Source organism: Rana temporaria, chromosome 5 (genome assembly GCF_905171775.1).
Source record: "Rana temporaria chromosome 5, aRanTem1.1, whole genome shotgun sequence".
NCBI classification, from domain to species: domain Eukaryota; kingdom Metazoa; phylum Chordata; class Amphibia; order Anura; family Ranidae; genus Rana; species Rana temporaria.
This window is the reverse complement of record NC_053493.1, coordinates 117,692,093-117,718,686: the sequence shown is the minus strand read 5'-3', so window position 1 is coordinate 117,718,686 and position 26,594 is coordinate 117,692,093. Positions and strand designations below refer to the sequence as shown.

General features: G+C 43.7%; 1 protein-coding gene across 1 annotated transcript in view; it reads right to left on the bottom strand.

Moving 5' to 3' along the window:
• Nucleotides 1-26,594, bottom strand: part of SH3BP5 (SH3 domain binding protein 5) — a 100,102-nt gene that overhangs the window by 3,743 nt on the left and 69,765 nt on the right. Inside the window, exons 4-8 of the mRNA XM_040353058.1 lie at nucleotides 18,401-18,565; nucleotides 16,799-16,929; nucleotides 8,234-8,276; nucleotides 4,491-4,707; nucleotides 2,535-2,795 (exon numbers count right to left, since the gene is read on the bottom strand). Coding sequence (XP_040208992.1) covers nucleotides 2,535-2,795; nucleotides 4,491-4,707; nucleotides 8,234-8,276; nucleotides 16,799-16,929; nucleotides 18,401-18,565 — 817 coding nt within the window. The remainder of the gene's footprint in view (nucleotides 1-2,534; nucleotides 2,796-4,490; nucleotides 4,708-8,233; nucleotides 8,277-16,798; nucleotides 16,930-18,400; nucleotides 18,566-26,594) is intronic.

The window sequence follows — 26,594 nt, the reverse complement described above, 5'->3', positions numbered from 1 at the left end:
GCAAGATAAATTCCTTTTACTGCTGCTGTAATCACAATGTCAGATGTCAAAAGTCGGATGGTAAGGACAAGGATCCTACTTTGATCCGACTTCAATGATATTCAATGGGCTGAAGTAGGATCCAAGTCAGACCAAAGTAGTATAGGGAGCATTTTCAAAGTCGACCGACATGTGTCGGACCAGTTAAGACGGCTCTCATAGGGAAACATTGATTTTCACACGTCATGCGACATGAGCTCCCAATGTCGGAGCATTTATCGGACAAGTGTGAACCCAGCCTCAATGTTCTTTTACCACTTGTTAAGAGTAGGTAAATACTTTAGATCGCATAGTCTGGGCACAGGTTTACATTAATAGAAAGAAACATAAGGGCTGTCCCTATTGCTTAAAAACCCCAGATCAAATATAAAGATAAAGACTTTGTATTTTACATTTCCTTTTTTTGAGTTAGTAACTCAAAGTATTGAAGGCAGAGGGGCAAGGCAACTAGCATTTTTAGGAGGCCAGCAACGGCAACCTTTACCTTTTAGTGCTTGTTCACACCATACGTGCATGAAAACCGCAGAAATTTCATTTGCAGAGACATCAGTTTACACCTGTTTCACATCAGTGTTTATTTGCATCAGTTATTTGCCCTAATCAGACCAATGTTGATTTCATGTCAGTTTATTTTTCCGTGCAGAAAACCGCATACACGTTGCAGATTCCTGCGCAGAAAAAAATCTGCATATGTAGTGTGAACAGGGCACATAAAGAACCATTGTTTTCTTTGTGCCCTTGCAAAACGCATTCAGAAAAACTGACATCTCTGCACCATAGTGCGAACAAGCCCTTAAAAGATTTAAAGGGGTTGTAAAGGTAAAAAAATGTTTTACCTTGGCATAATTCTTCTTTTACTTACCTCAACCTTCGATTTTGCTTTTAAATGTCCTTATTTGTTCTGAGAAATCCTCACTTACTGTTCTTCTGTCTAACTCCACACAGTAATGCGAGGCGTTCTACCTGGTGTGGAGTGTCGTGCTCGCCCCCTCCCTTGAGGGGGAAGGGGGCGAGCAGGAGAGTCAGGAAGCCCACTAACACACAGCTCCTTTCTCTATCTGCAACGTAGAGAGCATCCTGACACTCCTGCTCGCCCCCTCAAGAGAGGGGGCGAGCACATCACTCCACACCAGGAAGAAAGCCTTGCATTACTGTGTGGAGTTAGACAGAAGAACAGGAATTGAGGATTTCTCAGAAGAAATAAGGACATTTGAAAGCAAAAATCGAAGGATGAGGTAAGTGAAGGAGGACTGCACTAGGGTAAAGGAAGCTATTTAGGGGAATTTTTTTTTTACCTCAACAACCCCTTTAACTTTTCTATGGCACATTGCCAAGCCCCAATGACTTTAAAGCGGGGGTTCACCCTAAAACTACTTTCTAGTATTACAATGTCCCGACACATTACAATACAATTATGCCTATTTTTTTTTTTTATGCTGTACATACCTCGGTACAGCTAGTTCACCCGCGGCTTCCGGGTTGCGAATCCCGCGGGAGTGGGCGTTCCTAACTTGCTGGTGATTGACGCGATGACCAAAAACGAGCTCCCCCCGTCGTGTAAGCTGGGTCACGATTGCAGAAAGGAGCCGAACGGCGGTGCGCAGGCGCAGTATAGCGCTGACTCGCCGTTCGGCTTGTTTCGGCAATCATGACGCAGCTTACGCGACGGGGGGAGCTCGTTTTTGGTCATCACGTCAATCACCAGCAAGTTGGGAACGCCCACTCCCGCGGGATTCGCAACCCGGAAGCCGCGGGTGAACTAGCTGTACCGAGGTATGTACAGCATAAAAAAAATTAAATAAATAATAGCCATAATTGTATTGTAATGTGTCGGGACATTGTAATACTAGAAAGTAGTTTTAGGGTAAACCCCCGCTTTAAGTAGTCCTATGTGACATGGTGCCAGCGAAGACAGTATCTGGGCTGCTTCAACTTATGCAAGACAAAATCGGAGACAATTCTCTGCTTACCAACCAAATTAGCCTGTCTTAACCGTGCGTTAAAAACATGTGTTTAGTTGGCAGATATTTGCCAACGCATGTGTAAGCTGCAGGGCCCCTTCAAGGCACCCTGTATTACATGTAGGCCTAACCCTTGTAAATATTTGAGAGGGTTTCCAACAGTGAGAGCACATGCATTCTAATGGATAGAGGGCAGGTTGGCCTGGAGGTAGCCCAGTCCACCTTAAAGGCACAGGGGCACACCGGACCCCATGTGCCGATTGTCCAGTGTGCTCCTGTGCCTTTAAGAAGGACTGGGCTACCTCCAAGCGCACCTGCTCCCACTGTTGGAGACTCTCATAAATTTACAGAGAGTAACCAATCAGCTTCGAGGTTTTATTGTCAAAGCTTCACTGAACAAGCTAAAGTTAGAAGCCGATTGGTTACCATGACCAGCTGCACCAGATTCTTTGTGCTCCAGTTTTGGTAAATCCTTCCCGAAGGCTCATGAGCTATGCACATCAAACTATTTCTATGCTGCCAAAGCCATCTTACCTCTCTCCAGATCACATTCTGGTGATGACGCTCCACTGCATTCACTGCGAGGCCCAAGAACAGGTGATATCAACCCAAATTCTGAAAGGGACATAGGGCTTGAAAGATCTAAGCTGCCAGGACGTGGTGCACCTGGAAAAGGGCTCAGAACCTCAGAAGGGCTTGTTGGGCCAGAGCTGTAGCTTGATAGAGACTGTGTCTCAGAGTCCTCTTCGGAGACCACACTGCTGAGATTGTCATCTTCAAAAACTTCTGAGGTCACTGCAAAAAGAAAAACACACATTTAACTTGGGTTAAAAATCAGCTACACATGAGTAGGAGTGGACTGCAATGGTATGACATGTGTACAGTATATTGGCCATCATGGCATGTGCTAATATAGCAGAAATGGATGAAGTATGAAGAAGACCTTGGTGCAGAGTTCATAGGTCTAGCTCCCAAAAATCCACCTCCACAAAGCAACCCCCCCATGTTGAGGGCATGCGACCTGGTATGGTTTAGGAAGGGTGGGGTGCTCGCTGGTCCCGCCCCCCATCCTACCTGCCAGGCTGCATGCTCGGATAAGAGTATGGTATGGATTTGGGGGGGGGGGGACCCCCACACCTTAATTTTGGCATGGGGTACTCCTCCAAATCGCTGAGCAACTGCATTTTAGTGCAGCAAAAGCACACAGATGTGAACAGGCTCTTGTGGTTTGGACATTTACAGCATGTTTGTAAGCTGGACAGATAAGGAATCATTTGTGCAGGCTTTGTAAAGAAACACATTTTAAAAGGAAATTAAGTGAAGTTTTCAAAGTAGAAACATGTTAGACAAATGAAGCCAATGGAACACCAGGCCCTCAGATGGTGATTATAAACAGGGGTATATTTTTAGCACAGTATGTTTACCAGCCACAGACCCAAAACTCTCATGGGAAACAATAAGGTTTAGATATCCAGCACGTGAAAAATGAACCCTAGCCTGCAAATACATTATGTAAGAGCAGCACAGTGCTCAAAACACAAGTTAATGTTATTTCAGTAAACAAAGAGCCAATGTCATGCAGATAAGGCCAGACCTTTCCTGTACTTTGCAGTGAATACATCACTTGACATTATTTTGTTAGGTTATCCCCAACCAGGGCACTTACAGGATGTTTTGTTTTGACTAGAAAATGAAACTCATGAATAACTTGTATGAAGACCAAGATATAAAAAAAAAACAAAAAAAACATATGATACATATGAAATTTGGACATCAAACAAAACATTGTCCATGGTCTTTACTGAAGGACAGTAAACTGGCCCTTTGTTTAAAAAGTTTGGAGGCCCCTGCTCTAGTAAATACCATTTCTCCTTATAAAGCATCGATCGTCTGTACCAGTGTTGCCAACCGTCCGTATTTTTACGGACAGTTCGTAAAAACTGGCACTTTTTTTCCCCCGTTCGTAAATGTCCGTGGTTGCTGGAATTTGCAAGTAAAAATAGCCGAGATCGGTTCAGCTTGGAACTGCGCATGGAGATTGGAGGCAGGGGGTGATGGTGGCTGCGGTGGCACCACAGAGGGTGATTGGAGGCACCGCAGAGGGTGGGGGATGGAGACAGGGGTTGTTGGTGGCACCGCAGAGGGGGATGGAGGCAGGGGATGATTGGAGGCAGAGGGAGATTGTGGCACCACAGAGGGGGGTGAAGGCAGGGGGTGTGGGTGGCAGAGGGGGATGGAGGCAGGGGGTGATGTGACTAAATATTTTGCCCTTATTGTATCGATAATAACAAAACCATGTTTTTTACCTTAATATTTACCTTAAATGACATTGCCATTTGCCTAGCGTACTTGTTTGTAGCCTAAATACTGACATTTGCACCTAAAAATGTAATGTAGTAACTTTTGTGAAATGCCAGTAAAAACGTGGCTACGCCAGTAAATTTCAATCTGGTAGGTTGGCAACACTGGTCTGTACCCATGTGGACTTACTTGAAATTGTGTCCGATTCCAGTTTACAAGCAGAGAGATCATCTACTGAATTGCTGCCTTCTGCTCCTACCCCACGTCCCCTTGGGCCCATTGCAGAGGAACGCCTCCTCTCATGTATTTCATCAGATATCATTTCAAGGTTCTTAAGTGCAGTCTTGTACTCTCCTTTAGCCAGAGACAGTTTAGCTTGAAGTTCATCCACGGTTTTCTTTAATTGCTGAAGATAAAGAAATAAAAATAATATAGCCACCATCTATAACCCAAAAAAAATCTGTCATTATGGGGCTAAATTGTATTGAACAAATGTGATGGACTATTTGGCTTCAATCTACCTTCTGAACAGGGCTCTTTTAAGGATTCTTGTATGTGTACAGTGTAAGAAAAGCCAGGCAGGTTACTAACATGTAGGAGTACAGTGAATGCATTCCCACGGTCTAGATAAAAGAAACCAGCAATAGTAGGCTGAGCCTCAGGGTCATTTAGATAAAATACCATCTGCGGTGGGACCAACAGGAAAGGCTGCCCACCAACATTTTTACATAAAGTTCTAAAACACCCTAGAAAGATAAGTAAATCAAAATATTAAGAAAGACCATCTCTACTTTATTCTGACAATTCTAAAATATCCTTAAAGTGGAGTTCCACCCATTTTTTTATGTTTGTCTGTGCTGCATGCTCTAATCTCATAGTGTTCAGAATGGACAATTTTTATTTAATTTGTTGCTTGTAAATACCTTTATTTTGTAGTCCTTCATTACTTCCTCCTCCTTATTTGCCTAGGCTATTTGCAAGGGTTTCTGGGATAGGCATCATGTTTCCCAGTAGTCCTTGCAAACCTGACTGAAACCTTTTACATTGCTTGTGCACTGAGCGTGTGCGAGATATGCAAAGCTGAAATCCAGGAAGTCATACAGTCTGGCTTCATGATGCCCACACTTAAGATGGCCACGGTCTATTTCTAGATTATAAACTAAATCTAAATTTGGTAACAACCTAACAAAACGGACCTTAGTTTACAGACTAACTTTACTAGAATACATTAAGCTTGTGTATTACAGGGGTATTTATATTTAAAAAGTGAAAATGTGGGTGGAACTCCCCTTTAAAAAATGTATTTAACTATACAGTAAGCAAAAAAAACATAAAAATTAATCCTATTTGGACACTAATCATTAATATCCAACACAATTTCTCAGAAAAGGGTGAATTATAATTTTTTTTAATTATAGTTGTGCCATATCTATTCAGAACCATGATAAATGAACTTTAAAACAATAACAACATTTTGTAAGCTGGTACTGTGATTTAAACATAGTAAACTCTTTTCTAAAGGCAAACAGCTTGTTTTTTTTTGAGTGGGGTTACACGGTCCAATTCTTGTGTTTTTGTGCAGCCATTATACCATTTCTTATTTTGACCTACATGGCCCTTTAGCTGGCTCTTCTGCTGTATTGTCCATTATGGTAGGACTGTTGGCTGTGTACCTACCTATAGGAGGTATACAGGATGGAGAGCAGAGTGTCACCCTAACGTCACCTCGTGTTACAGTACGTTTGCCCAGAAGGATGGGTTTGTCTGATCGTGCGCCGGCCGGCACATCAGACTTCAGGCTTTTATTGACGCCATCATTGTAAGTGTGATACTTTGTTTTTTACAATACATTTTAAAAGGTTTCACACTATTTGGAGCATTTATGTTTTATATGTACTACGTACACCCATCCACCAGTCTGATTGGCTGTGAGGCGATCTGAAGGGCTTCGAGTGTGCTTGCTGAATATTGGAATCAAGCTGTGCTTTTATTACACACATTCCCTGATCCTCTGTCACAGGGGATCACGGTCATTTGGCAAAAAGTGATTTCTTCTAATCTGGTGGTGGATTCAGCACATTTTTCTAATAGCTTTTGGAGACGCCATTGCACATTTGGATGGACTTTACTGATTTGAGCACTGGTGAATGTTATATTGATTTAGACCTGTTGGACTTTAAACAATTTTATCAACGCTGGTGGATTTTATTTATGTTTCAATATTTATATAATTTGTTCATGATTCACTAATTTTGTTGACCACTGGTGGATCACATATGGATTTTGAATTCATTTAATTATGACAGGTTTAGCGCGATTCAATTTTCTTCTAATACAGGATGGAACTCCTTACAGAATCATACACCATTTTATTGTTTTTGTTTAAAATAAAAACAAGTCAAGCGTTCTTAAAGTGGAACTTCATTCTCTTAAAGCGGAGTTCCACCCTATTTTTCAACTTATCAGCATTCGTTTTAACACTGCCCCTTTAAATACATTTGGGATGTCTTTTTTTTTTCTTTTAAATACTCACGTTTTTATCTTTGAGTGTCTTATTCCCCCGCCGCGGCGGAATGCCCCCCCCGCCGCATCCAGCGCTGCTATGCCTCCTGGGATATGTGTGTCTTCAATCCCAGGAGGCTGGCCTCAACATCGCAGCCGTGGTTATACATCTCGGGGGGCGGGAGGGAGGGAGGGCAGTGCCGCCCATAGAGGTGGTGTCCTTCCTCTTCTCCCTCTCCAACTCCTCCCCCATCCTAGCACCGCCCCCGTCCGTAGACCTATGTTTAATTCTTAGTGCCAGTTCACACAGGAGCAACCCGACTTACAGCGCGACTTTACAAGGAGACTTTAGCACTACTTGGAGCAACTTACAACGCGACTTAAAGTTGCCTCCAGGACAGGCGACTTTGGCTGTGGCCAATCACAGAATAATCAGCAGGAGGGAGGGGTTTGCCTGAGTAAACTATTTTCTTTTCCTGTAACGTTGCTTCAGTTAAGACAGTGATCCGACTTTGGAGGCAACTTCCACTGAAATCTATGGGTAACAAGTTGCCTAGAAGTCACCTTGAAGTAGTACAGGAACCTTTTCTGAAGTCGGAGCGACTTCAGTAGTGTACATTTAGACAGCTCTCATTCACTTCAATGGAATTTCTCAAGTCACGCGACTTGGGGATTGTTGGGGTGACACAAGTCAGATCCCAAGTCATTGCAGTGTGAACCAGCACTTATGCTGCTAGAAAGAGAACGTACTGCTCCAAGCCCCCAATCACCTGCGATAGCTCCCACCCTGTTACACCGACAGGTGCTGGCTCTGCTCTAATCCATGGAAAGAAGAAACATCCTGGACTGCCGCACTCTGTTGAAGCAAATTTTATTTGCTCATAGCTATGAGTAAACATCAAATTATGATGTGAAAGAGCCATTTGTCCCTGTATGTCCACCATTTGTCATTGACTGTTTTTGGATCATTTTGGATTATATTTTTGCATGTTATCCTTTTAATTTTCAAATAAACTTTGCTTCAACAGAGTGCGGCAGTCCAGGATGTTTCTTCTTTCCACTTATGCTGCTATAATTAGTAAATAGATAGCAAAGTATATCATATATACTTGTTTTATGCTTTTTTTTTTATTATTTCTTTAGTCATTTCCTGGTTTTCATGCCTAGGAAAATTATGTCATACACCCCAGGAGTCTTCAGGAGAGGTTTTCTCATCTGCCCCTACTCAAGATGACCACAGCCAGAAATGCTAGGGGTAATTTTTCAAAGTGATTTCTCAGCAACTTAAAAGCATGGAGACATGGATGGATGGGCAACTTTTCTTAAAAAAAATCTTAAATTTATTAAATAGCAAGTTTGGTTTGTTGTTCTGAGACGCAGTCTCGTTCCACTTTAATTTCTTGCAAATAAAGTAAAAGTAGTGTACCAACCTCAAGCTGTAGGTAATACTTTGCCTTCATTTCAAAATAGGGTCTAGAAGGTAAAGAAAAGAGAAATTTCTATAATTCAATGACAGGCATAAAATAAAGGCAGATATAAAGAAATCACAGTGGGCAGTAAGCTGGACAAGCCATTCATCTGAAACACCACAGCATTAATCTACACAGAGAGAAAACACTGTGATCAAAGGTAAATGTCATAACCTTGCTGTAAAAACTATGATTTTCATGTAGGTATCCACGACATTCCTGTACAAGACACAATTTTGCAGACAGGAAGAGGAGGATATATTCCATACACATTTACTACACAGTGTAACAAGATACAAATGTGTGATCAGCAGAAATAAGAATTAAGAGACCTTGAAGTGTACAGCGATTTCACACAGCAATTGCGACCAGCATAAGGCCCCTTTCACAGGTCCGGTCCGCCTGTCAGTTTTTTGGGTGGACCTAAAACGGGCGATCCATCTAAGTCTATGGATCATCGGATGTCAGCGGTGACCATGTCCGCTGGCATCCGACCCAATCTGATCAAATCAGACGTATGGCGATACGTCGCCATTCGTCCTGGCGGATCGGATCGGTGAGATCTAATGAAAACCGACATGCTGTCCGTTTTTGTCCGATCTCTCCATAGACAAGCAGCAGAGCTCAACAAGCCCCTCCCTGCTCAGAGAGCAGAGAGGGGACCGGTCATCCGCCGGCTCAGCAGAGATCAACGGAGAGATCTCCCGCAAACCTGGCAGACGCCGCCTCATGGGAATGAGGACACATGTACTGGAGAGCTATTCAGCATCTAAGTTTTATTAATTTTTATTAATGGTTCGGTCCACCCAACACTGATACTTCATTACTTTGGAGAGATAAGCAGGGCTGTCTTAATGAGAGGGCACACCTAGGCACGGCCCGGGGGGCCCCTTCACTTCCCCCAAAGCAGCTAGTCCTTGAGCCTGCACTGCCCCCATGATGGCACTGAGAGTGATGGATACACAGGGAAGGCAGTCTGCCTCCTACCTACTTGATGTCCGTTTACCTGCACTGTCATCATTGTAGGGTGCCCAGAGTATTACTTTGCCCAGGGGCCCATGATGCTATTAAGACAGCCCTGGAGATAAGTAAACATTACAGGTATATGTGCTTAGTTAAAATTTCATGAATGGGATTTACAACCACTTTAAAGCAAAAGATCAGATTTTTTTTTATCTTTTGCTTTTAAAAAGGTAAAGGAGGGATTTGGGGTCCCTATTTCCATTCCTACAAGGGATGTTTACATTCCTTGTAATATAAATAAAAGTGATCAAAAACATATATTTTTTAAAAGAGAGACATAAAAATAAAAATAAATAAATACTTTTTTAATTAACGTGCCCCAATCCCTCCGTGCTCACGCACTGCTGTGCATATACCATGTGAAATAAAAATTGCAACAATTGCCATTTTATTCCCTAGGGCAGTGATGGCGAACCTCGGCACCCCAGATGTTTTGGAACTACATTTCCCATGATGCTCTTGCACTCTACAATATAGTGAAGAATCATGGGAAATGTAGTTCCAAAACATCTGGAGTGCCAAGGTTCGCCATCACTGCCCTAGGGTGTCTACTAAAAAATATATACATAATGTGTGGGGGTTACAAGTAATTTTAATAAGTGCACCCTTAATCTCAAATTGCAGATATATAGGGGGTTCACAGAGAGTTAGGCCGGCGTATAACTCGGAATCTACGCCAACGCAAATTTAAGCGTATTCTGGAAACTAGATACGCTTAAATTAGGCTCAGATACGAGCGGCGTAAGTGTCTTACACCGTCGTATCCTAAAGTGTACTTTTTAGGCTGACCGCTAGGTGGCGCTTCCATTGCGGTCGGCCTAGAATATGTAAATGAGTAGATACGTCGATTCACGAACGTACGCTTGCCCGACGCAGTAAAAATACGCCATTTACGTAACGCACTTTCAGGCCTCAGAACAGAAAAAAACATCATACAGAAAAAACAAACAGCACAACTAGTATCAAACTTCCCAGGCACAGGGTGCCTATCCCAACTATGTCCCATCCCTCCACCAACGGGTAGGGGGGCGGGGAATAGTTTCTCTCCCAAGCGGTCAGTGTCTGGGATCCGGGAAAAAGGAGGCACAACAGCAAAAAAAAGAAAAACAGGGGGGGGGGGGGGGTAGCAGTCCTGGAATGCTACTGTGTCCATGAACCGAGGTGATGTGCGTCCAGATCAGAGCACTGAGCAACAGAACTCCTATGATAGTGCCTGGCAAGATTCCCCATCATGAACAAATTCAAAGTGTCGGAAGTATGAAGGGGTTAACGAACCCCAGGACAATAAAACAAAAACAACAAAAAAATGGGGGGGGGGGGGGGATCATCTTAGCACCCCCAGGGAGAACGCAAATGCCAAAAACACGTAGGGTGACAGTCCGTATATCAAGCTGAGATACTTGCCGTAGGGGGAGATCCATCAACGACCCTCCAACCAAGATATAGCTGCCTCCGGGTCCATAAAGAAGCGCGTCCAGTCCCCATCGATCTTTTGCAACTTGCTGGGATATAGCAGACTGAACTTGAGGCCTTGGTCCCTCAGGCGTCTCCGTACCTCAGAAAAGGAGCAACGGCGATGTTGTACCTCTGGGAGTAATCAGGAAACAGCATGATCTTGGCCCCATTGTAAAGCAGGTCATACTTCTCCCTGGCAGCCGCAAGGATCCTTGTCTCTATAATTGAGGAGGCGAAGTAGGAAAGGCCAAGGCGGGGCCCCAGGAATCAGAGGTTTAGGGAGGACCCTGTGGGCCCTCTTCTCCATGAACGTAGGCAGGCAGGTCCATGAGGGAGACAAGGAAGGTTTCTGTAAATTCTGCAGGCCTCAGGCCCTCCGCCTTTTCAGGGAGGCCAAGGACCCTGATGTTATTCCTCCTGAGCCTATTCTCTGTGTCGATGGACTTCTCCTGCAAGGCTTTAATCTGTAGTTGTAGGCCATGAAGGTCCCTGGAGTCAGCCCTGGTAGTGTCTTCCAGCTGAGAAATGCGGCCCTCTGCCTCAGTGACTCGGGCCCTAAATTTGTCCATGTCATGCTGGATTAGGCTGACCATCCGCCACAAGGTGGTCAATCTTGACCATCACAGAGTCCGTCCCTCGTTGATGGCTGCTAGGAGCTCTGCATGTGAATCGGTGTGGGATGCCGTTGGATTAGGGGAGGCTGGGGAGCTGTCAGACATCGTTGGTGTGGGGAGCTTCATGGGCAAGATGGCCACTGCAGACCGGCCGCCAAGGACGAGCGGAGCTTACCCGTAGACAGCGAAGGTGGTCTCGGGGGGGCCGGGTGCCTTCTTCCGCCCCAGGGTGTCAGGCAGGCGGCCACTTTGTGGAGGAATCTGCGCTGGAAGTTGAGTCAGGATGTAGGTAGGAGCGGAGCTCAGCAGTCATACGTCTTCTCTCCTTCACATCTCGGCCACGCCCCCTACACACGATCGTTTTTAATGACATAAAAAAATTTCATTTTTTACAACCCAAAAAACGGTCGTGTGTACGTGGCATCACACTCTGTGGACATTTGATCTACACAGTCCCTTTACCTAGTACTATATATCCAAGGCCAGACACCCCTAATGGTGTAGTTTTGATGCATCTTGCATTTTGTTAATATAATGTACCTCTGAAAAGGGACAAACTATGTAGGTTGTGATTTTTTTTTTGGTTAATGCATGTACATAATTTAAATTCATGTTTTATATATTTTTTGTAGATGTGTATTACATGCATTTGTTACTACTAAGGGAGCTTCAAAAACATAATCTGGGAGATAAGTCACAGTTCACACTTACTTTTCTAGAAGTACTGTACGTCCCTAACCATTGTGTCTTACTGAACCCAAGTGTAATGATGAAAGGACCTACTTTATGGCTGTCTGATGTGAGACAAGAGACTGGTAGTGAGAGGAAATGCTGCAACTTGCACTATGCCTGCCTGAGAACTGCTCTCTAGATGTATACCATAGAACGATGACAAGCTTAAACTAAAAAAAAAAAAAACAGTTAATAACCAATTACTGGCCCTGGATGTGAATTACTCTGAACACTAAAATAGCACAAAAAAGTCGATTGCTTTCTGGCAGAAGGAGGACTCTATAAATAGCTCACGCAAACACACGTAGGGAGACTGAGCTCCTGTGTCTCTGGGGCATTATTACTACATGAGCAGTACATCTAAATTTAGCAGATAACTGGAAAACTCACAAACACATGAGGCAAAGCGTGCACAGCCGAACAAACCAATCTTTGCATCTACAAAATATATATCTACTGGATATTTGTGCCACAAAATCTTTAAAGCCTCTGGAGAAATTGTATTTTTCGAAGCAATACTCATGAGATTGTAGCTTGTGAATTTCCTGGGAACAAGAAGAACTGTGCATGAATGAGGCACCCTGTTGTGTTTGATTGGTTTGAATGCCAACCACTGCACTACCTGCTTGGAGTTTGCATGTTCTCCAGGGGTGGGCCGTCCATTAGGGGCCACCAGGCACCGCCCCCCTATCCTCTCCACTCCCTATATCAGGGATATGCAATTAGCGGACCTCCAGCTGTTGCAAAACTCCAATTCCCATCATGCCTCTGCCTCTGGGTGTCATGCTTGTGGCTGTCAGAGTCTTGCAATGCCTCATGGGATTTGTAGTTCTGCAACAGCTGGAGGTCCACTAATTGCATATGCCTGCCCTATATGCTGTGGATAGATTCATGCATGAATCAATCCATGGCAGCCGCCGCCCCCTATTCATGTGTTCGGCCCCTTTCGGGTCACCGGGCATATGAATTAGAGCGGCCAGTTTTTTTTTTAAAGAACCTGATTAGAGCCATAGGCTCTAATAGGCTTCAAAATTGGGTGGACACAGAGCATTGCGTCTGGACCTCACCAAAATGTGTGGCAACAGCGAATGAAAATTTGCTGTTGCAACACTGATCCTCTTCCTGGCCAATCGGGAAGCAGGTACGTAACCTGTATCCCGATTGGCCAAAATGTCAGGCAATTCTATTGGACGCCTAGCACCGAGAGGAGGATAGAGGAGACACCATGGCAGCTGCTCCAGAAAAGGACACCCGCAGCCGGAGCAGCTTTCCCTGAACCCGCCACGCTCTTACTGCCTGCATCTAAAGTAGGGACAGCGGGTGGTGGTGGGGCTGTGTTAGTGCCGAGGGGGGTAGTGCCGCCAGGGAGACTGTAAATCCGCTCCACCGGCAGGCCGGTGGGGTTGTTTGCCCCCCCAAAAAAAGCTGCCACTGATGTTCTCCCTGTAACTGCGTGTGTTTCCTCCGGGTATTCTGGTTTCCTCCCACACTCCAGAGACATGCGGATAGGTTAATTGGCTCCTGTCAAAAGATGGCCCTAGTATGTGTATGTATGAAAGTGAGTTAGGGACCTTAGGTTGTAAGCTCTGTAATGGTCACCACCGTTTACAACCTTCCATCCCATCCAAGACAGCTTATCGACACTCCAACCAACAGGACCCGATCCATCCCATTTCCCCAGAATCAAGACGAGACACGCAGCTCTGTACTTGTACCAAAATGAATGCTTTAATGGTTTCTTCTCAGCTTTTTATGCAGTACAAGCATGTGACAGAAATTACAGGAACAATCAATCAGACTGTCCACCCCCACCCTGGGGGGGCTTCAATACACCTTCAGATGGCTAATTGCTAAACATTCTAGACATCTCGGCGCCGGGCTATAATTATCATGACCTAATCACTGCACATTCCTTCATTAACAGAATTCAACCAAAACACCATCACACAATGCATTCCCCTTAAACCATATCTTACACAGACTTTCTGTCTCCGACAGACAGGTAGTCACACCTTTACACAATGGACAATGAAATGTCTAGGAGTAGATGCAATTAACACCTTTCAAAAGAATGTGTCCCCACATTGAGAAAGCCAACAACTTGTGATATCTCAAGACATCCTGCAACCATGAATTATTATTAATGTCCCCTGTCCTGTAATTTAGGATATAATTTCTCAGTCACCCTATGGCCCTATCGGACATAAGGTGACCCTAGACATAAGACTCCATGGTGACGCCGGTACAGGAGTACCCCTCATCCTTACAAAGTCTCTGTTTGTCCCGGGTCATTCTGTTACAAGCTCCTTGAGAGCAGGAACTGATGTGAAAATGCAATATAGATGTAAAGTGCTGTGTAAATTGATGACGCTATATAAGTACCTGAAATAAAAATAAAATAAGCTCTGAATAGCGGTTTACAACTAGGGAAGACATTTACATAGATCAGCAGCCATAGAAACGGACTAAAGCAAAGAAAGCCAGTACAGGTGGAATCCATGCCTCGTCACAATTTAGGAATGGTTCTTTCTCCACCACCACACCAGTAAAAAGGCTCACGGTAAAACACTTTAATGACTTACAAGTTTGTTACACAATATGGCGTTTGTGCTTATGATAGGTGCCATCAACAATAATGAAGCGTTGTAAAAGCCCTGGGTCATAGTATCTGCGTCCTGCATACATTAAGCTGTATATGGTTACAGTCAGGGCTTTTTTTCAGGGGGAACTTGGGGGAACCGAGTTCCACCACCTCTGGCTCAGACCCTTTGGTGCCCGCTCACCACAATTACTTGTAAACACACAAGTCTGGGTATTGTGTTTACAAGTGACAGCGCTGAACTCTGTGTGTAACCCTCTGAACTCTGTATTCTGTATGTAATGCAATGCAATCCTGCTATTTAATGCCCCTTTAAGACCCTTTTACTGTTTGTGAAACCTGAATGGGGTCGTGGTTTAGTTCCTGCACCTATTTTCTGAGAAAAAAAAGCTCTGGTTACAGTAGGGCTCTCTAAAACAGCCTCTCTCAACCAGGGTGGCGCCTGAGGTCCTCAGGGGTGCCACAGCATCCTGGTTGAGAATGGCCGTCCATGCTCCAAGGTTCTCTGTTGTTGAGAACACCAGCCACTACAGCTGGCTATGCGTGCGCTAGGTGACCTTTTAACACCCCCATTAGCTCTGTACACAGAGCCTTCACTCATTGGTTGTCTTGCATAACCTTCCTTCGCTGCTGGAAGAGGAGCTTCTTTAAACTAGGTGATATCACTTGGACTTCGTAAAAAAAGAAAAAAAAAAATTGCATTTATTATTTTTTGTTGATCAGATTGCTGATGCCATGCAGGTCTCCTGCAGAACTATCAGTGTATCTGCTTGCATCTCCTACGAGCAAGTCCATAAACTCTGACAGGAAGAATCAATGCACTGTGGTAGTTCATTGAGAACTACAAACCAACAGCCGCGAATGCTGTCGGGACTTGTAGTTTTCCATTCACGGAACACTGTGAACGAGTGATGTGGCCAGGGGGGTGGAGTCCCACACGACTGCATTTTTTTTTTTAATGGTTACAGCTAGCGTTTCATAACATGGTACACCCTAAATATCGGTGTAACATGTAGCATGTCATGAAAGGTGAACTTATCCTTAAGGCCGGATTCACACTAGTGCGGTGCGAATTTCACCTCTCTTATCTCTACAGAGAGATAAGAGAACTGTTCAGCAGATCATCTCTGTTTTAGCTGCGAATTTGGAGACCTGGGAGAGTGGAGGGGGGGGGGGGGGAGTGTATTGAAGGGGAATGAGAGAAATGAACACATCTGCGAATCAGATGCGTGCCCATAGAAGATAATGGGCCTGAATTCGCACCTGAGCCGCACCGCAATGCCTAGAAAACGCACACGTTTTTTCGGTAATGCGCAGTGCGAATGCATCGCACATATGTGAACCAGTCTCATTGAAATCAATGTATTTTATAATGTTATGCAAATTGGATGCGGTTTAAGCCACAACCAATTCGCAAAGGTGTGAACCTGGCCAATTCGCAAAGGTGTGAACCTGCGAATCTCCACCCTAAAGTGAAGTCGCGCTGATCGGCACCCTCCCCCTCTCCGGTGTCACATTTGACACCTTTCAGGGGGGAGGGGGGTGCAGATACCTGTCTAAAGACAGGTATTTGCACCCACTTCCGGACACACGTCTCGGGCAAAAGACGTTTTTTTCCTGACTTCCCGTCTGTCCCCTGTTGTGTGAGCCAATCGGTGGGCGCAGCACGTCTCGCGCATGCGCCGTAGGGAACCGGGCAGTGAAGCCGGAGCGCTTCACTTCCTGGTTCCCTCACCGTGGATGGAGGGGGAGCAGCAGGGTGACGAGCGATCGCTCGTCCTCTGCTGCGGACGCCGCTGGACTCCAGGACAGGTAAGTGTCCTAATATTAAAAGTCAGCAGCTGCAGTATTTGTAGCTGCTGGCTTTTAATATTTTTTTTTTGAGCGCACATCCGCTTTAAGGGAATCATCCAATGGGGTGAAGGTTGGTTTCGGGAAAAACAGACTTGCTTGGTGATCAGTTTTAACTATATCTTGTGAATTTCATTGGCAACAAACTGTCTACAAATAAAGATAGTCCCATAAAAAATAAATAAAAAAAAAGCCATATTGTACCTCCAGTTAATTATACAGTATACTTGGAACTTCTGTCTTAATACATACTTTGATTTACTGATGCTCCGCTTTAATTTCTTCTCTAGCTGCTTCATTCTGCCCATGGCAGCATTATATTTAGCCGCCGTTTCTTTGTGTCTCAGCTCACTGCGCGTCTTCTTCTGCTCCTCTTCCATGACCTTCAAAGAAAGGTACAGAATACAATTTTTATTCGAGTATACTCTATTCTAAGCAATCTAGGAGCAACTTCTAAAGGAAGTACATGACAGTACTATAACCTGCATGCCCACTCTAGATTTTTTTTTAAGTGGGAGTAAACTTCCTTGGTTGATTTTTACATCAACCGGGAAGGAAGACCGGGTAAAGATGGAAGCCCCGTGAGAAGTGACAGCACGCCGCTGGAGGGCTTTGTTTGGGTTTTTTTTTGTTTTGTTAAAGCTGGCGATTAACTACTGCTTTAATTATAGAACTGCTAATTTCACTTAACAGTTGATCAGCAGAGGTAAATTCTCGCTGAACCAAATTGGAGCATTTTCTACTTTATTCATGGAAAAAGGACTTTGCACTTATTTAAACTGAAAACACTGCTCCTTTTACACAGATCCTCTAAACAAGTTAGACCCACTGACCTCCCATTGATTTCCATGTGCTACAGTTCACAATTACAGGGCATACAACGTATTATAGCCAGACATCTCCCCATCTTGTATAGTGATGGCAGTTATCGTATGGTGTTGGGTCGCAGTGTCAGATATGTAGCTAGGAGGGCACGTACCATAGAAAACATAATATCCCCCAGTTTATACGTTTCGAATCCTCCACCACGCACATGGTTAAATGCCACTGGCATGTATAGGTGTGGAGTCACTAGGTGTTCATGTTGTAACCATCTGGATGATTCCCACATTATCATTTTTCTACAAGCATCACACAGCTGGTTAACTGCAACACAAAATTTGTCATACATTTAGTGGCATGCACTATATGCAACATAGAATATGTGGGCAGGACTACGAGTGACCGAATAAGGGACCATCGTTCTGATATTAGAATCATAACACACACCAGTCTGGCTAGACACTTCAATCTTTCTCATCACCAGAAAATACAATCCCCTTGTTGAAAGGGTAGACCAACCTGTCCACGGTGGTGACCGATTCTCCCTCCTGTGTAGGAGGGAGGTGTTCTGGATTTTTAAACTGAGCACTCACATTCCCAGGGATTTAAATTTCGAGTGGGACACTACCCACCATTATGAATAGTTTGCTTCCTCCTTTAGTTTCTGTTATTAGCCGTGGTATTCTAGGACACATCTTGTCATTGGCTTGGAATGGTTTGGGGGGGGGTGGAGAAGGGGTGCTCGCTTGTCCTCCTCCTCTTCTGGCCTGCATGCTCAGATAAGGGTCTGGTATGGATTTTTTTTTTGGGGGAAGGGGACTCTACGTCATTTTGTTTTAAACTTTGGCATGAGGTTCCCCTTAAAATCCATATCAGATCTAAAGGGTCTGATATAGATTTAGGGGAAGACCACACACAAGATCTGAAGGGCCTGGTAAAGGCTTGTATCGATAAAGGTAAACGTCCTGAAAAAAACCCCACATAAATCCTGGTGTATATGGGAGTGTTGTGCATAGGAATGGTACAACGTACCCGTTGTGTGGCATGGTTAAGCATCTCCTGCCATGCAGAATCAAACTGGCGCTTTTCATCTTCCAGCAATCGCTGCTCCGCTAGAGAAATGGTTTCCTTGGCTGCTCGAAGCACCTCTGTAGCACGCTGGAAATCTTGTGTGGCTTTCTGTGCTTCCAACTGAGCCTGGAAAAAAAGAAGAAAAACTAGAATTTATGCCACACCCACATGATAACCATAGGTTATATATCTTTGTACCAACTGAAATACCATAGAACAGTTCCTCTTTATATTTTGTATTGTGAATTTAGTACATAAATATTCCATATATCTTCCCAATGCTTACATTAGCATTGTCAGACTGTGAGGACTGACATTTTACTCCACTGATTGTATTAGTTGTGCACATGGGACATCATCATAGGTTTGCACACTGGGTGTGCATGGCGAGATTCCCTGTTTAGACCCCTGATATTTCACCAAAGTCCACTAATAGGGCTCCTAAAAAATAATAATAATAAAAAAAAAAAGCGGACACCGTCCACTGCCCTACTGACACCAATCTCTGCCCTAATGACACTGCCCTCCTGACATGGTAAAAAAAGATTATATATATATATATATATATATATATATATATATATATATATATATATATATATATATATATATATATATATATATATATATATATATATATATATATATATATATATATATATATATATATATATATATATATATATATATACACACACACACACACACGTGTTTGAGCTTTGGGGTGCACACCCTAATGCAGTGTTTCTCAATTCCAGCCCTCAGGCCCCCCAAACAGGTCAGGTTTTCAGGATTTCCATTATTTTGCACAGGTGATTTGATCAGTTTCACTGCCTTAGTAATCACCACAGCCTTTTCATCTGAGGGAAATCCTGAAAACCTGACCTGTTGGGGGGGGCCTGAGGACTGGAATTGAGAAACACTGCCCTAATGCAATAGGCTGCACACCTATGGAGATAGTTATATTTTTGTGAATCTGGAGGTAACTCTAGATTTACTGCTGTACATCTCCCAGTGTTGCTATTCCCATAAGGCCAAGTGCTACCTCGACATTGACCACTTCTGGAACACCCTATACCAGATATACTGCTACAGGGCGGCCCTCCTGTGCAGGATCATGTATATACTGTATGCGTTTCTGCACTTCCACCTACAGAGGGTGCCGCAGAAGCTGATCTGCGGGTGACGTGCACTGGATGTCTACCGACAACCCGGCGAACGTCAGGCAGAGACTCAGAATAGAGCTCTGCCTATGTAAACAAGGCAGATTGCAGTTCTTAGAGGGAAAAGGAATGGATTTTTTGTCTCTGCAAAGCAAGGTTAAAATCCATCTCTTCCCCTAGTAAAAGCAGCATATACAATACATAAAAACATTGGTTAGGCACACATGTAACCCTTTGATCTCCCTAGATGATAAACCCCTTCTCAGCCAGTGTTATCAGTACAGCGACAGTGCAAATTTTTAGCACTGATCACTGTATTAGTGTCACTGGTTCCAGGAAAGTGTCAAAAGTGTCAATTTGTGTCCGATTGTCCGTGACAAAATCGCAGTCCCACTATAAGTTGCTGATCGCTGCCATTACTAGTATACATTTTTTTTCTTTTTACCAAAGACATGTAGCAAAATACATATTGTCCTAAATTTTTGAAGAAATTCGATTTTTTTTTATTTCATTTTTTAAAATTGTAAATTTTTTTGTTTATAGGTCACAAAATAAAAATAAATAAAAAAGCACACAGACGGTAATCAAATACCACCAGAAGAAAGCTCTATTTGTGGGAAAAAAGGACAAATTTTATTTGGGTACAGCGTTGCGTGACAGCACAATTGTCAGTTAAATTAATGCAGTGCTGTACCGCAAAAAATAGCCTGGTTAGGAAGGGGGGTAAATCGCTCGGAGGGCAAGTGGTTAGGTGCAGTTTTACATATATCCATACAGTATGAAACTGAGAACCCTTTTTTTCTTTTATTATAAATTAGAAACAAGTTTAATATGGTTCTGTTGCTGGCTAGTAGAACTTACTGCTTAGCAATTATATTTTGTATGAGGTTCCCTTTCCATGGTGGTGACAAAATGGTTTACCTTCAAGTCAAAATAGATGTCCTTATGTTGTTAAAGGGTGGTTTTGAATGCCATTAAACATGGGCAGATACCATTATGCATATTAGGGTTGTCCGGATACCGATACTAGTATCGGGTCCAATACCAAGCATTTGCGCGAGTACTTGTACTCGCACAAATGCTCCCGTTGCCTTAGCCGATACCTGGCGGAGTAGCGGGCGGAGTGACGCGTCGAGCTGGCAGGGAGTGCAGAGTTCAGGGCAATCAGAGCCGTCACATTCGGGCCGCAGAAGTGACGCACCGTGTTGCCGTCAGAGATGCCCATCTTGGTACACCCCACACTCGGCCACAGTATGCCAGCACGGACATCTTGTTACACCCAGCCCATATAGTTTTTGCTTGGTGTAACAAGATGGCCGCTGCTGCGGTTATGTGGCCGAGTGCAAGGAGTAACAGGTTGGGCGTTGCAGGCAGCCTTCCCTAATGGTATTTTAGTGCCTGCCCATAAGTGCCCATAAATGTCACCCATTAGTGCCAGCCGTCTGTGTCACCTGCCAGTGCCCGTAGTCAGTGCCACCTGCCAACCATCAGTGCCATCTGCAAGTGCTAGCCATCAGTGCCACCTGCCAGTGCCAGCAGCACCAATTTGCCAGTGCCACTCAGCCATCTATCAGTGTTGCACATCAGTGCCACCTAATCTGTATTGGGCTTTGAGAAACTGTCACATGACATTTTAAAAAAAAGTATCGGTAATCGGTATCGGCAAGTACTTGAACAAAAGTATTGAAAAAAAGTGGTATTGGGACAACCCTAATGCATATATTGCTTGATGAATTGTGCTCAAATGATTGCATTAGCAGAGCAGTATTAGTAGAGACACTGGTAAATTGGGTAGGTTGGATTTTTTTTTACCTAAAATTACTACTCATCTCTGCGGAAATTAATACAAGTGCATCACATTACAGTTATACAAGGACAACTTTATTATGATTTGTGGGCATCAGGTATGGGGGTTGCATTGGCTGCTACCATCAGAAAAAAAAAGGAATCCAAACAATTGGTTGCATTTAAAAATTTCAGAAAGTACTTCATATTTATGCTGTTTGGAATGGAAGGAGAACCCACAAAAATACAAAGTTGCGTGCAATATTTATTATGCAGTTCACAGTAAATTTAGAAAGTTTGATAATACTGTAGCTTTTCATGTGCAAGGCTGCAAAATAATTAATATCCAATATGTGGTTCCAAGCATACATTCTGGCACAAGTCAAGTTATTCTAAGAAAGGAGAGGAACACTGAGCAGACACAGAGGCTGTCCAAGGAGTACTCATGGGAGTGAAGTGTATAAATACGCCATGTTCTCTGGCATGCAACATTCTTATCAAGGTATGCATTTCTTCTCAGAATATTGCAGAGGTGTTGTAAGAAATTAGAGATAAACCATTGCCCGATTTATCTAAATTTCTTTAAAAAAAAAAAAAAGTGAGGAAGAGAAAGAAAAAAACGGTGCTGCCCATATGAACAACATTCTACTTTATATTCTTCTAGTTCATGAGAGAAAATTAAATGAAGACTGAATTACCATAGACAATCATTTAAGACAGTTTAACAAAAGCTCTGAAAGCGTCACTTCATTCTCTTTTTAAACTTCATTCCAACAGCATAGTCTCCCCCTCTTTAAATATAAATGGATGACATATCAAATTTTCTAGCTCAGTGGTGGCCCGTCCATTAGGGGTGTCGCCCCCTCCATCCACAATACCCCCTATATGAATAGATAAAGCTCATGCTATGAATGAATCTATCCATGGCCGCCACGGCCATCCCCCTATTTATGCGTCTGGCCCCTTTGAGGACGCCGGGTTTGTAGCCCCTAATTAAAGGCTTCAAAATAGGAGGGGCTTGCGGCGTAGTGCATTTACAACACAAATTTATATTTTCTATTAAAGCACTGATCCTCAAACCGGCTAATCAGAAGCAGGTCTGAGATCCGTTTTCCGATTGGCCAAAAAGAGAAGAGCTCCAATTGGCCGCTGAGGAGGGAAAAAACGATGTGATGCCTGTGGAGAGCAAGGGAAGGGAATGTTGTCACTGCCAAGCAAGTGAAGCCGCCGGTGAAACATTTAAGAAGTGCTCCAGACCTGAGGGGAGGGGGGGTATGGTACTGTTTGCCTGTAGGCCTGTAGAAGGAGCTCTACTCTGAGCGCGTAGCCTGTTGTTTCTAGTCTCACCTTCCTTCCGGTGCTCTCCCTGGTCCCACTCTCTGGTAACGTCATCATCTTCGCCTCCACGCTGAACCTGGCTGTTTCCTCGTGGCCACAGGATGGATTTCTCTCCCTGCCTGCAGATCCGTGGATCTAGATGGACCTGAGACCGGAACCGCACATCATGGGATCCTGATGAGCCTGTTGTGTATTGTAAGTGCATTTCTTTTGAGATTAAACATAGTATCTGACATAATGCACTTAGGGGTTGGGGTTAGGGGAAGACAAGGAAACAAAAAAGGGAAGCGCCACCTAACAGAGTTGACTTTTCTCTAAGGACAGCTGCCGCCCACCATCTTCCCATCTCCTTACTTTTTAGGATTGGTCATTTTGTACCACTATATGGACTATAAAACGGTGAGGCCGCGTACACACCATCGGTCCAAACCGATGAAAACGGACTGAAGTTCAGTTTCATCGGTCCAAACCGACCGTGTGTACGGCCCATCGGTCTTTTGTCCTTTGGACAAAAATGATAGAACTTGCTTTAAAATCGAACTGATGGACCGCTGACCGATAGGTCCAAACCGATGGTTAGTACACAAAAGCATCGGTTCAAAACCCGCAGATTGCTCAGAATCAAGTCGACGCATGCTTGGAAGCATTGAACTTCGTTTTTTTCAGCACGTCGTGTGTTTTACGTCACCGCGTTCTGACCCGATCGGATTTTGAACTGATGGTGTGTACGCACATCAGACCATCAGGCCACTTCAGCGTTGAACCGATGAAAACAGTCCGTCGGACCATTCTAATCGGATAAACCGACCGTGTGTACGCGGCCTGACTGTTTTCTAGACTTATAACATTGCCCGCTTTTTAAGTGTTAGGTAGTACCAGTGTTGCGCTTATTCCAAATTTATGGTACTGTTTGCCGCGTCCCCAAAAAAAAAAAAACAATTACCACTGGCCACCACTGTTCTAGCTGAAAATACCTTTTTTCTCCACAGTTCCAGTCAACTTCTTGATTCCCCAGCTCAGGCGAATTACATAAAACATCTGCTCCTGTTGTCTTCAGGCTTTTTTTTTGTGAGTAGAGGAGCAGTGGAGGAGGGCAGAGATGAGCTGGAAGAGGGCGGAGGACAGGCGAGGATGGGAGGAGACAGGCGCAGGATGGCCACTGTGATGCATATGCGTGGATTTTCCATGTACTGCGCATGTTCGGATTAATGTTACTGAGGGAGAAGCCGCTTGAATTGCCCAGAAACTAAAAAATAAGCTGGCTTCAGCTGCCTGCAGTTAAAATGGCCACCACGTCCTATGTGGTCATTGGAGTTACAAACTGTTTACATTGCAGAATGGAGCATTAAGAAATGTAGTACATAAGTACATAAGTGAAATTTGAGAAGTGAGTGAAGTTCCTCTTTAAAAAGAGTTTGGAACAGTTAAATAAATTCTAGCTTCTACAGGATATGAAAACGAACTAAAAGCTAGTATGATCAATGATCAGTCCATACAACAATGGAGAAGATAATAATAATCACCCTTTATTAGGGTAATTTTGACTTACAGAGCAAAAGTTTAGCGCTGTTATTCATTATCAGTATATAATAATTGTAGTGTTTTTATGTGATGAAACATCAAATGTTGCTACCATGCAATTCTCTTTGTGACGACTGCTATTACCTTAATGCAGAGTTTAAAAAAGCACAAGAGACAATTTTGAAGCGCTGTCATAGTCCATTACACGGTGTAATTACAAGGGGTGGTAGGAGGCAGTGAACCAGGCCAGTTCTAGAGATTCAGAACACAACCTACACACACAAGCTTATAAATCAGAATGCCTTTAAAAGAGGTTAGTTTAACCTAGAAAAAAAGAAATGATGCTGCTAGGTTGGACACTGAAGGGGTTGATTTACTAAAACTGGAGAGTACAAAATCTGCATAGAAACCAATCAGCTTCCAGAGTTATTCTTTTTTTTTTTATCAAAGCTTAAAGTGGCTGTAAAGTCAAAAGTTTTTTATCTTAATGCATTCTATGCATTATATGCATTAAGATAAAAAAAACCTTCTGTGAGTAGCAGCCGCCCCAGCACCTCCTAATACTTACCTGAGCCTCATCTCTATCCAGTGATGTCCATGAGTCCCTCAGGCATCCGGGGCTCTCCTCCTGATTGGCATAGACACAGAAGTGGCGCCAGGACTCAAGTCCTGCGGGAACGCATGGGAACGAAGTTCCTGCACTTTTTTCACAGCAGGAACTCCGTTCCCTTTGCAGGACTAGAGCAGCCGAGCAGCCGAGCCGCCCGAGCCAATACTTCACTAAGCGGCGATGCCCAGCTTGAGTCACTGTCAGGGACAGGCGAACCTTAGTAATCCTTTATGTTACTGGCTGCTCCCTGTATATGGATTAATCAGGCAGTGTGCGTGTATTCCGTCACTTCCTCGATGCTGCAATGTCTCCTGGGAGCTTTTGTCATTGTTCCCAGGAGACATTGCGAAGGTCTGCCGCGAGTTATCGTGGGATTTAGAAAGAACTTGCTTAAAGTTCTTTCTAAATCCTGCGATAACTTGATGAATCCATATACAGGAAGCAGGCAATAACATAAAGGATTACTAAGGTACAGTGGATCAAAAAAAAAAAACATGCAGTTTAGTAATTATGCATATGAGTGTATCATTTTTTTTTTGGTGGGGGAGTGGCTCTTGGGTGGGAGTTCCCACACTTTTTTCCCCAGGACTTGACCCCTGAGCGGCGCCATTGGCTCCCGCTGCTGTCAAAGTCAGTTAGTCAATCAGGAGAGAAAGAAGCAGGGGCCGAACCAGGGCTCCGTGTCTGAATGGACACAGGGAGCTGTGACTCAGTTTGGTTGCCCCAATAGCAAGCTGCTTGCTGTGGGGGCACTCGACAGGCAGGAGGGGCCAGGAGAGCTGAAGAGGGACCAGAGAAGGAGGAGGATATTTACAATCACTTTAATTGAATAAGCTGAAGTTAGAAACCGATTGGCTATCAACAGCTGCACCAGATTTTTCACCCTGCAGAATTAGTAAACCAACCCCTATGTTGTATCATTGGTCACTGAAGGAAAAAAATGCCTCAATCAGTATTAGAACTATTGTTGTTATCACTAACCCTGAAACTTTAAAGCTACATTATGATTCGATATCTGACCTTTGTGTAATTTTGCTGTACAGTCCGTTACTCTATGATAGCTTTCAGTATGGTGCTAAAGTAACAACTGTAAGTTATATTCAACAAAACGTCAGCCCGGAGTTTCAAAAATGTTACTTCCCAGTTTCCACCACATCACTTGTAGACTGTCCTTACAATATACATCGTTCTTGAAACTTTAAGCTTTTCTAAACACAAAACTAATATTTTGCAGTTTAACAATCCTTAAAAGTGGTGTTTGCAACTCTGCATTAGTTTTCTTTTTAGTCTTTTTAACCTGGTGATCCAGCCAGTAAGCCTGTTTTTCAACTTCCTTTAACAAAACAAACTGTTCAGAAAGAGTGGCAGTTAGAGGGTTGAGACAAACAGGGGTACTTAAAATGGTCTGCTTATAGTCATTTATGTAAAATCTATATCCCAAAAGAAAAGAAAACTGTTGCTATGACTGGTAAAGCATGTTAGCTTATTAGTCAACTCAATCTAATGGCGCGTACACACGACCGTTAAGTTTTTCTCAACGTGATTTGTCGCGATTCCTCTCAAGCCTGCCTTGCATACACACGTTCGTGAAAATAAATAAATGCTTGAGCAAAGCGCGTGACGTACAACACGTATAAAGGGGAAGTTCCATTCGAATGGCGCCACCCTTTGGGCTGCTTTTGCCAATTTCCCCGTCTCATAACTTGCTTCTGAGCATGCAGGTTTTTCCCCCTCGTTA